We start from the raw sequence: 12,420 nt of genomic DNA, 5'->3' as shown, positions 1-12,420 counted from the left end.
GTGACTGAACTGCTCATTCATAGGTCGATGTATGTTTTTAAAAACGCGCAGCTAAAATGTGAATTTTGTCAATGTGTGTCAAAGGTATTCTCAGACACCGACTTGGAGCTGTATTTCAGCGTCTGTGATTCTCAGTTAGAAATAACACCGGGAAAAGTAATAACGTGCAGCTGGGGAGAGAGACATGAGGAAAGGAAAAAAAATTGCGTGATTGCTGTGCGAAACCTAGAAAATAATATCACACAGGAACCTAGTGAGAAAATGAATAAACGCCCCTTGGGTAAACGCCAAATAAAGTAATATCTATTCAGTCAGAATGATAATTGATTTCCTATAAATTGTACTTCCACTGCTGATCCTGACAGCAAAATAAAACCAAAGGTCCAACTACAAAGGGGATTTAGTTACTCATCGATGTAACCAGAACAGTCATCCATTGGCAAGGCTTGTGTCTTTTTCTTTGCTAATGAAACAAAAGGATTCAAACATCAATTCGCTAACCACCCCATTGGTCATCTGCTCTGAGCAGTCACACCCCCCCCCCCCGACTTTACCTATGTTAGTAAATAACTGGCAGCTGCGTTGCTCAGTTCTCCTCTAGCGGAGCCAAGCCTGGCGCAATCGACATCAAACAGTCGATCATAGCCTTCGAAATTGACAGGCTAACTAATAAAGAGACGGGACAGCTGGGGGGGGGAAAAAACCTTTGTGCGTCTATATTTCTTTTACGGACCATCAATCGAATAAACCGGAGAAAGAAAATAAACAGCCGAGCGACGTGTAACGTATGATTGGTGCAGTCACAATTGTGAGTTGCCGATGTCTCATTTCCTGCTGCTGGTGTCGTCTTGGTTTGATGGGTTGAGTCTGTAGATGAAAGCGCTTTGATCTCCTTCACATTCATTCCAAGTGTTGCACCTATTCTACGAGAATTCCAGTAAAGACCGCACATAGTGAGGGGTGGTCAGCCCCACACACAGACAACCCAATCCCTCTCCTCCCCACACATCATGTAAACCTTTGCAATGAATTGGTTTTAGGAGTTGGTTTAAGGTAGGGTTTTAATCTAGGTTTGGATTGGGCTAAATGGAGTTTAATATTGAACCAGGGACTGAAACAGGTTTGGGTTAAGAATTTATACACTTGTGTCAGGATTTGGATGTATTTTAGAATAGGGTCAGAGGTTGATTTGGATTAGAATGGAGTCAAAAACTGGCGTGGGGTTTGGATCCGTTTCAGATGCGGATTTGGGGTAAAATATCGTTTGAATGAAGTTCAGACGTCTTGGGGGTGTTGTGTTTTGCGTGTTGTTTGGGGAAGAGGGGAATGTGAATGTTTCAGAGCCGGTGACTCAAATCATTTATTTATTCCTCCCCTCCCTCTGGCGAGGAAGGCAACCCATGAGAGCGGGTTGAGTCAGCAGCACATGAGGCCGCTGTAAATAACCCGGCCCCCGGCACAAGACAGCGAGAGAAAGAGGAAGAGAAACAAAAATCAAAACAAGCCGACCTCCTCAAAATAAACACAGGAAAGAAGAAGGAGGAGAGCGAGAAAAAAAGACCAGATTACAGAAACTTGTTGACGTTTTGTTGCAGTCGTCGAGCACGATCGAAGAGGTTGGGGGCGGGGGCGGTGAAACAAGCGACTGGGGCAGCCTGGAGCCCGGGACCTGACCCCCAGCGGCCTCGCTCTGCTCCTGGGGCCCGAAGGGAGTGAAGTGTAGGCGGCGGCGGCGGCCTCGCTGGCTGTGGAGAGGGGGAGCGGCAGCGGCCTCCTGCTCCTCCTCCTCGGCCTCGGTTATTGTATCAAACCGCGGCGACTGTGATAACAAAGTCTGCAAACTTGGGGATCGCGGGAGCCAGCCCTCCTCCTCCTCCTCCCCGGATATACCTTCCCCCACCCCCTCCTTCGGCAGCTGCAGTAGATGCCGATCGCTTCCACTTCTCACTCGGCACAAGAGCCCTGTCTGTACCCGCGGCTGCGGGCCGGACAGTCCGCTCCACCCAAAGACGGCAGCGGGGGCCGCGAACAGGCTGCACCGGCGGAGGAGCCGCGGCCGCCCAGCAGCCAAGAAGCCGCAGGAGGGGGCAGACTGGCGCTGGGCAGCCCACACTCGGAGCTGGTTCCGCGCCTCGAACCGTGGGACAGGGGCGCCGGCAGTGTCAGCAGGTTCCCCCAGGCCGGCCCGCACCCTCTCCTGGAACCGCCCCGGACCAGGAGCAGATCCAGGTCGGGATTCAGCGGCAACTCCAACTGGCCTTACTGCGGCCAAGCGGGGGCGGGCGGGCTCCAGCTCCAGCACCAGCACCAGGCTCAAACAGGCGGCCAAAGTCACGGAAACAATCCAGCTCTAGGGCAAGGGGCCACGGACATCGCAACTGGAGCAGCCCGGCCAACAGGTAAACCGCATGGCCTTAATAATCACTTAATTATAGAGACGTGGAAAGGGGCGGACCCCGGGTGCCAACGAGCTGGAGCGTTCAGTAACTTTCAGTAGTTGCTGCGCCGCTGGTTTGGGGTCGACTGGGGGAGGCAGTACGAAAGGCAGACGCGTGTGTGTGATATCAGAACATTATTTGCCCTTGTGATGGAAAATAAGATCGTTTGGAAATGTTTCCAGACTTGGCCCAATGTTAAAAATACAAACTGGTAAAGCTGTCTTAGTGGGAGAGATTGGTACACTAGATAATCAATGTCCAGGTCTGGAGGTGTGATAGTTGCTCAGAATCGTTGATCATTGGGAAAGGGCTGATTTATGTGGAAGCTCATGATAAAACGGTGTCGTGAATCAAAAGCCTCCTCCCCTCTCTGAATTTAGGAGGGAGGGGTTTAGTATTAAGGAAATAAGCCTCAACCATTTTTGGAGATATTGCAAGGATTTTTGAGACATCTACAACTAAAACACCTTTTTTAAAATAGTTAAATGTCTCCAGGCACATCACGAAAAATATCACACTAAGCCATATAAGGAAATTTTTCATCAAATAACTAAAAACTTGGTCAAAGCAGTGGGTTTTTAAGGACTGACTGAAAGGAGGAAACAAGGTGGAGAAATAAAACAAGGTATTCCAGAGTTTAGGACATGTACATGAAGGCACAGCCAGTAATGGTGAAGCAAGTTAAAATGATAATCCATAAGAGGCCAGTATTAGAACTACAATTCTCTAACAGAGTTGTGGAGTTCAGGAAGATGCAGAGATAGGGAGGGGTGAGGCCACAGAGGGACTTGAAAGCGAAGAATGAGTTATAAAATCAAGATGTTTGACTGGGAGCAAAGTTATGCCAGGAAAGACAGAGGAAACATAATTTGATTTGAATTAAGACAGATTTAAAACCAATCAACAGTAGATAAACAAATTTTAAAAAGTGCTGGAAACATGCAAGTCAGGCAGAATTTGTGGGGAGAGACAAAGGCAACTAATGTTTTGTCATCTTTTCATCAGATATCACATCCTAAATCTTCAATATGTTGCTTTTGTTCTTACTAAAGGAGAGAGGTATCTGTTCAGAAAGGGGAATACTGTAGGATTGATGGCAATTTTAAACAGAAGTTGCTTACATTTACCTGAGTAACAGAAATCAACTCCTGTTATTCCAATCATTCTGTTTACAGCTGTAAATAATTAAGTTCATAGAAGATAGAGTCACTTAGATTAAACTTACATGAAGCTGTTCAGCTTTTATAAGTGGTAAGGGTGCTTCTGCAACTTGATATCAATGGGTTTTGTTCCTGATCACCAATTATCATCTAATTTGTGAAAGCAGACAGTTCGTATTTGTATTTTCTTTGAACTTATAACCTGTAACACCATGAAAATGTTTGGAACGTAAGAATTTTTTTTTGTTACATTAATCTATTTTGACTGTTGGGTTACATTTAATTCTGCAATATTCTGGTAACTACTGTCCATTCAAAACCAATTCAAACTGCTTACCTTGTTTTGATTTCAGTCATTATTTCCATTACTGTGTTGTCAGTTCTTCTTCAGCCTTCCACTTTTACATATTCCCATTTGGTAACACAGTTCACAAAGGTGCTTTACAAATAACTATGCACAGTGATTCCTGATGGATTCAGGCAAACTTTTGTTTGAATTAAAAACTTCTCCCTGTGCAGAGCTGACTTGAGACATATGTTGTTTTGCACTTTGACAATCCAAACTGAAACCATAGTTTGTAGCCTGAAAGATGTCATAAGACTGGATGTTAATATAACCTGTCACCAGTGCATAGTGCCAGATTTTGGTTTTGATACAATATAGCAAGTGGTTTGCTGCATTTTGTGAATCAAGTAAATAATTGTCAAGACTGGTCCAATGATCATTAACTTGATCGCTCTGCTGATTTCAATTCCAAACATAGAACTGCTGGTTTTGAAGCAAACTTATTTGACAAAAATGGTTGGGTTGGCTTTTCTGTGCTTAGCAAATAATTGCTGTGTTATACAGATCAGTGAGGTTCCTGGTTTTATTTCCAGTATGTCATGTGTTAGTTCCTCGATTGATGATGATGTTGTCTGTGGGAGTCCTCAGCTAAGGATGGGGTCAATAGTCAGGGACTGCACCCAACATGGAGTTGATGCTTTTTAAAAAAAATACATGTTTACCAGCTTAATTGAAGCATAACAATGAGTGTATGTTGGCTTTTCCTTTGCATGCTATCTAACAACTGGGATCATGTTACAGCATGATGAAAACCTGCAATCACAATTTACCCTATTCAACCACATTGAACGTAATCCTATCTCTGTTTAAAGTTGCTTAATTCAAATGATCTGATTATTCAATTTATTTGGCACTGAACTCTTTTGTTTGCAAGATCAAATTATTGCTTAATTCCACTTTTACTGCATAAATAATTTTGAATTGGAGCATACTGTAGCAGTAGCAAGAGCTGTTCAGATTTTAATTATTTCACCTTTCAAATTAATTTCTTCTTTTTTTCCTAGAGGTAATGACTCATACAAGGAGTATTATAAAAGTGTTGTCCTTGGCCAAAGTTATACTGTACACTTTAACCCAATTTACTTGGTTGATTGGGATGGCACAATTGCTCAGTGGTTACCATCGCTGTCTCATAACACTAAGGACCCTGGTTCAATTCCAGCTTTGGGCAATTGACTGTGTGGAGATTTGCACATTCCCCCTGTGGTTGCATGGGTTTCCTCTAGGTGTTCTGATGTTCCCCTGCAATCCAAAGATGTGCAAGTCAGGTGGATTGGCCAGGGAAATGTAGTGACAAGGAATGTGCAGACTAGGTGGATTAGCCGTGGGGAATGCAGGTTTACAGTAATAGGGTGAGGGGGTTTGGATGCTCTTTGGATGGTTGGTGTGGACTTGAAGGGCTGAATGGCTTGTTTTCACACTGCAGGGATTTTTTGATTGGCTGTAACATAAGTGATGCTAATCCTGTTTTTGTGATGACCAGAAGCAGTAGTAGAAACCTGTATTTGTGTAATGCCTGCACATTAGAAAAGCATTCCAAAGCATAGGCAATATTTGGATGCCAGTCCAAAAATATACTATGGAAGAGAGCGAGCACTTAAACATTTGCTCAGATTTGGATTTCAGGGTTGGAGAATTTTCGAGCAGAAATTCCAATATGTGGAGCTGTGCGGTTAAAAACTGCCCCCCCTGTTGGGATGAAGAAAGGTGAAGGTACATAAACTGTCAAATGTGGTTCAGCGGAGAGTTATGGAAGGACAGAGCCACAGGTATGGTGTTGTAAAGCAGAAGGGGGATAGAGAAGGATATCAGAAAGGAATTTAAATGTGGGGATGAGATTTTTATACTTAATGCCTTATTAGAATCTGGTATTGATTGTGTCTGTGTGTCAGATTATTATGAACTGAAGTTTACAAAGCATAAAAATAGGACACTAGTCAGGAGACAGGAGAGCTTTAGAATGTTCAAGTCATAATATGATTGTAAGAAATAGGAGCAGGTATCGGCCATTTGACTCCCTTGAGCCTGCTCTGCCACTCAGTAAGATCATGGACGATCTGATGGCCTTAACATTTTCTCAGTGTTTCCCTGTCAATTCCTCTCTTTCATAAGATCAACTGCCCACTAATTTTTCTGAATGCCAATTAGCATACATTATATTCAACTTTATCTCATAAGACAACTCCTTTGTACCAGGAGCAAGCCATGTGAACTTTCTCTGAACTGCTTCCAATAAAATTATATCACTGCTTAAGCGGGAAAAAAAACAAAACTTTACCCAGTAGTCCAAATGTGGTTTCACGGCAGCTCAGTACAACTGAATCTACCAGCACATTGTGACTTTTATATTCATTCTCCTTGTAGTAAAGGCCAACACTAAATTTGCCTGCCCAAAACCTTGCTTTACCTACAAGCTAGCTTCTTGTGATGGACGTACAAGGACAGTCAAATCTCTCTGTATCACAGATTTCTGCAGTGTCTCTCCACTTAACCAACATGCTCCTTTTCTATTCTTGTCAAAGTATATAAGCTTACATTTTCTTACGTTATGCTCCATCTTGCAAATTTTTTGCCCACTCACATAACCTACCTGTATTCCTTTGCTGTCCCTGTACAGTCTTCACAATTTACCAGTTTTGCGTCATCAGCAAATTTTAGCAACCATCATTTGATCCCTTCATCAAAACCCTTCAGATAGATAGATTATAGAGTCATAGAGATGTACAGCATGGAAACAGACCCTTCGGTCCAACCCTTTCATGCCGAGCAGATATCCCAACCCAGTCTAGTCCCACCTGCCAGCACCCGGCCCATATCCCTCCAAACCCTTCCCATTCATATACCCATCCAGGTTCCTCTTAAATGTTGCAATTGTATCAGCCTCCACCACTTCCTCTGGCAGCTCATTCCATACCCGTACCACCCTTAGGTCTCTTTTATATTTTGCCCCTCGCGCCCTAAACTTATGCCCTCTAGTTCTGGACTCCCCGACCCCAGGAAAAGACTTTGCCTATTTACCCTATCCATGCCCCTCATAATTTTGTAAACCTCTATAAGGTCACCCCGCAGCCTCCGATGCTCCAGGGAAAACAGCCCCGGCCTGTTCAGCGCCTCCCTATAGCTCAAATCCTCCAACCCTGGCGACATCCTTGTAAATCTTTTCTGAACCCAAATATTCGAGTCCTAAGCACTGATCTGTGTGGTATTCTGCTAATTACAGTTTTTCAACTCAAGAAACATACATTTATTCTTTGTTCTAGATTAGAGTGGTGCTGGAAAAGCACAGCAGTTCAGACAGCATCCAAGGAGCAGGAAAATTGACGTTTCGGGCAAAAGCCCTTCATCAGGAATAGAGGCAGAGTGTCTGCAGGGTGGAGAGATAAATGAGAGGAGGGTGGGGGTGGGGAGAAAGTAGGGTGGGGGAAGGGGAAATGAGGAAGCTGTTGAAATCCACATTGATGCCCTGGGGTTGAAGTGTTCCGAGGCAGAAGATGAGGCGTTCTTCCTCCAGGCGTCGGGTGGTGAGGGAGCGGTGGTGAAGGAGGTCCAGGACCTCCATGTCTTCGGCTGAGTGGGAGGGGGAGTTGAAATGTTGGGCCACAGGGCAGTGGGGTTGATTGGTGCGGGTGTCCTAGAGATGTTCCCTAAAGCGTTCTGCTAGGAGGCATCCTGTCTCCCCAATGTAGAGGAGACTGCATCGGGAGCAACGGATACAATAAATGATATTAGTGGATGTGCAGGTAAAACTTTGATGGGGAAGGCTCCTTTGGGGCCTTGGATGGAGGTGAGGGAGGAGGTGTGGGTGCAGGTTTTGCAATTCCTACAGTGGCAGGGAAGGTGCCACGACGGGAGGGTGACTGGACGCCTCCTAGCAGAGCACTTTAGGGAACATCTCTGGGACACACGCACCAATCAACCACACCGCACTGTGGCCCAACATTTCAACTCCCCCTCCCACTCTGCCGAAGACATGGAGGTCCTAGACCTCCTTTGCCGCCGCTCCCTCACCATCCGACGCTTGGAGGAAGAACGCCTTATCTTCCGCCTCGGAACACTTCAACCCCAGGGCATCAATGTGGACTTCACCAGTTTCCTCATTTCCCCTTCCCCCATCTCACCCTAGTTCCAAACTTCCAGCTCAGCATTGTCCCCATGACTTGTTCTATCTGCCTATATTCCTTTCCACCTATCCACTCCACCCTCCTCTCTGACCTATCACCTTCATCCCCACCCCTATTCACCCATTGTACTCTTTGCTACCTTCCCCTACCTTCCTCTCTGACCTATCACCTCCATCCCCCCCATTCATCTATTGTACTCTATGCTACTTTCTCCCCACCCCCATGGTTGTGGTTGTTGGAGATCAGTCATCTTTGTGACAATATTATAACTTTTGTCCTAGTTTTTTTTGTGAAGAATGGGTCAGACGGGAATCGAGCGGTCTATTCTGAGCTAATAAAGTAAACAGCTTGTGAGGCATTGGGGTTTTTAAAAAGTTGAAACGATAGAAGTGGTCTGAATGGGTGGGGTCAAGGTCTACAGAACCAGGATTTTTAGTTTAAGGCTGTCTACAGTTGCTGGGATCTTGAAGCTGGATGTGGTAGCTCTTATCCCTCTCTCTGTTACAGCTAAAAATTGGGATTCTCTTCCTACTGCTAGAATTGCATGCAAGACAATCTATTTTACTGAATTTGCCTTTGCTAAGGGTGTGTTTATGGGGTATTCCTATATTGGAACAGTTAATTAGTAGTAGCTTATATATCATTTTGTTAATCACTCCAATAGTTGCAGTTAAGCCAATTCTTTTATTTTTATTTTGTTTGCATTTCAACTGCTCTATAAAATAGTTTGTTTTGCTTAAAGTTTGACCAATCAAATTGCATCTGGAACACAATGCCTTACACTTACCGCTAAAATAATAAAAAGTTAAGATCTAAGCTGCTTTAATCTATTTTGAGGGAGTTTGGCCTGGTCTGGCCCATTACATATAAATTTCAGGATATCTCTGTAAAAGATCCTCCGAGGAGTGTCCGAAGCCCAACCATCTTCGATTGCTTCATCAATTGCCATCTCTCCATCATAAGGTCAGAAGTGGAGTTTATTTGGTGGTGATTGTGCAATATTTACACCATTCATGACTCCTTAGATGCTGAAGCAGTCCATGTCAAAATGCAGCAAAACCTTGACAATAACCAGACAAGGGCTGACCAGTACCAAATGATATCTGCACCATACGAGTAGCAGGCAATGACCATCACCAACAAAAGAGAATCCAGCCATCTTCCCATGACATTCACTGGCATAATTATCACTGAACCCTGCTCCCCCACTATCAACATCCTGAGGGATTAGCATTGACCAGAAATTGAATTGGACAAGCCATATAAATACTATGGTTACAAGTGCAATTCAAAAGCTAGGTATCCTGCAGGAAGTATCTCACTTCCCAACTCCCCAACCATCTACAAGGCACAAGTCAGGAATGTAATGGTATCCTCTCCATTTGCCTGAACAGTGTAATCTCCTCCACATTAATTTCCTCCACTGTCAACGTTCTGTGGCAGCAGTATATACCATCTACGCGATGCATTGCAGAAATTCACTAAGGTTGCTTAACAGCAGCTTTCACTCATGAGCAGTGCCCTCTAGAAGCAAATACATGGGAACACCATCACTTGCAAATTCCCCTCCAAGCTACTCACCATCCTGACCTTGAAATATATTTCTGTTTCTTCAGTGTTACTAGATCAAAATCTTGGAACTTCCTCCCTAATAGCATTGTGGCTGTACTTATACCAAATGGATTGCAGCAATCCAAGAAGCTACCACCACTGTGTCAAAATCCTGGGGTATCATTGATTAGGAGCTGAACTGTACAAACAGTATATACACTGCCTACAAAAGCAGGCCACAATCCAGGCACCATGCTGCCAGTAACATGCCACCTAGTTCAGTAAAGCATGGCCACCATTTACTGGGCATAACTAAAGAATATGATGGAATATTGTCCACTTGTCTAGATGAATGCAGCTCCAACAACACACACTAAGGTGAACACCATTCACCTCACCCATTGCCCTCAGCATTTGCTTCCTGCACCATTGACGTACAGTGGCAACAGCGTGTATGATGTCCGACTCACCGACAACTCCTTACAAATCTGAAGCCTTTTTACAACAGTAAGGAAAAGGGCATCCAATACCTGTAATTTCCTCTCTCAGGCACACACTATTCTAACCTGGAACAATATCACCTTCACTGGCGCTGTCAAAATCCTAGAACTCCCTTCCTAAGCTATGGGCAATAAATGCTGGCCGAACCAGCAATGTCTACCTTCTGTAGGTGAATAAAAAGAAATAGACTGGATCTAGCCCACATGGTGTACTTGCAGCCTGTGAACATTTGTTGTCTGTGCACATGTATGGCCACTTGCGTAAGTTATTTGCTGCTTATTGGAGAGTGAAAATTTGCATGGAAGAAGCAACCGGGGTTAAACTGGAAAGAAGATCACAAAAATGTATCTATATTTGAATAACCTTTTTCATTACAGGTAGTATTTAGTGTGTACGACTAGCATCTGTTGAGTATTTCTGACAGGCACCTTATTTATAGCTTAGTTGTTCCTACCTTGGATTTCATTTCCTTTATATATCCATAATTCTTTTTCTTCAGTTTCCGTCTAAAGACAGACCCGATTCACAGCACTGTAATCTCCTCCACTATTAGGGTAACAAGGCAATTGTTCTGGGATAGGAATTGAACCCCAAGCTGTTGACACCATTCTGACCTGTACCAGCCATCTACTTCTTGAGCAACGTTTTCCTCTAAGGATTCTAAGTGGTTGTGGCAATGTGCAGTTAATGTGTGGTTGTTGTCAGGAGCTAAGGAGAATGATAGCAGAGATTCAAGTTGTCTTATCACATAGCTTGCCAGGACTCACTCTTCACTTCTGCCATTGACATCTGTTAAAAGAATTCACAAGTTGATATTAACCTGTTTGTCTGCGTTACAAACGCACTTCCGTGTGTTATCAGGTCCTGGGGTGGGATTTGAATCCCAAGTTTTTGTCTTTGCCCACTGTGCCGCAAGATTGCCTGTACATTAGCCATGATTTCAGTTTAAAATTTGTAAACTTTCTTAGGATATTGATTCTTCCATGCTAGCAGTTTCATTGAGTGAATTTTGTTTATTTGTGAGTGTGTGTGAGATTCACGTCCATAATTCCAAAAGTTAAATTCAAGTTTGACAGAAATACAGTTCTTTTAGTATCTTATTGTACAGTTCATAAACTTTCAAGCTGATAAAATGAAACCTTTATTGCTGTATGTTTGCAGTTCCCCTGTGCAATAACTGAATCACTATACCCTGATCTCCTCCATCACTGCAACAAAGCAATAAAAATCTCATTTGCTTCAGGTGTTCAAAGGCCTAGTTTCTTATTATGCTCAAATCTAAGTAGAAGCTCTCATCTCTTGCTATCAGTGGCTTTACCCTTAATCCTCCTTCATCTGTCTATGTTCTTGCCTCATTATCTCCTTTTTTAGCCTCAAATAGCACCTCCACATCTTCACTGTTCAAACAGCCTCCAGTTCAATTTGTTGCATGCTGTTTGTATAACATCTTGGCCTCAACATTGACTCCTGGCCTCGAGATGAAGCCTCATGCCATCTGGAGGCTACGTGCTGGCACGGACTGGGTTGTAATTCTGAACATTAGGAAAATAAAGAAATAAAAATTTATTCCTTTTAATTTTGTATTTTTGTACCTAAGGTGGCACGAAGGTCTGTAATGGTAGATGTTTTATTTCTTTGTTTTTCTAATTTTCTTTAAGAATTTGTACTTAATCTATACCAAGATATCTATGAAGCTAATATGGCACCCTAAGTGGCGACTGCTAAACTTGTCACTGTACGCGTGTAACAATAAAGCCAATTTTAATTTTAATCCATTCTGAATCTCTGTATAGAGTCATAGAGCCATAGAGATGTACAGCATGGAAACAGACCCTTAGGTCCAACCCGTCCATGCTGACCAGATATCTGTGAAGCCTTTGTCAGCATCTTCATATCCTGGATAGGAATAAAGAAAAATCTTGTTCTTTGACTCTCGGTTCAAGTTTTTAACATTTCTCTCCATTGGAGTATCACTTTTCTGTTTGTTGTCTCTATAACCAGTAGAGTCATAGAGATGTTTGTTGTCTCTATAACCAGTAGAGTCATAGAGATATACAGCATGGAAACAGACCCTTCGGTCCAACTTGTCCATGCTGACCAGATATCCCAACCCAATCTAGTCCCACCTGCCATCACCCGGCCCATATCCCTCCAAACCTATTCATTTACCCATTCAGATGCCTTTTAAATATTGCAATTGTACTAGCCTCCACCACTTCCTCTGGCAGCTCATTCCATACATGTTCCACCCTCTGTGTGAAAAAGTTGCCCCTTAGGTCTCTTTTATATCTTTCCCCTCTCAC

General features: G+C 43.5%; 1 protein-coding gene across 5 annotated transcripts in view; it reads left to right on the top strand.

Moving 5' to 3' along the window:
- Positions 1–618: 618 nt before the first annotated feature.
- LOC122564492 (E3 ubiquitin-protein ligase RNF38) overlaps positions 619–12,420 on the top strand; it is a 163,282-nt gene continuing 151,480 nt past the window's right edge. The window contains exons 1-2 of one of the 5 annotated variants that reach the window (XM_043719462.1): positions 619–808; positions 1,394–2,399. In XM_043719462.1, coding sequence (XP_043575397.1) covers positions 1,925–2,399 — 475 coding nt within the window. In that variant the 5' untranslated portion in view covers positions 619–808; positions 1,394–1,924. Of the gene's footprint in view, positions 809–1,034; positions 1,054–1,233; positions 2,400–12,420 lie in introns of those variants that run through there. The other 4 variants (XM_043719481.1, XM_043719489.1, XM_043719452.1 and 1 more) reach the window with 4 other exon arrangements.

The sequence above is a fragment of the Chiloscyllium plagiosum genome, chromosome 2 (genome assembly GCF_004010195.1).
Source record: "Chiloscyllium plagiosum isolate BGI_BamShark_2017 chromosome 2, ASM401019v2, whole genome shotgun sequence".
NCBI classification, from domain to species: domain Eukaryota; kingdom Metazoa; phylum Chordata; class Chondrichthyes; order Orectolobiformes; family Hemiscylliidae; genus Chiloscyllium; species Chiloscyllium plagiosum.
Note: the sequence above shows the minus strand (reverse complement) of the source record. Positions and strands in the feature narration are given on the sequence as shown.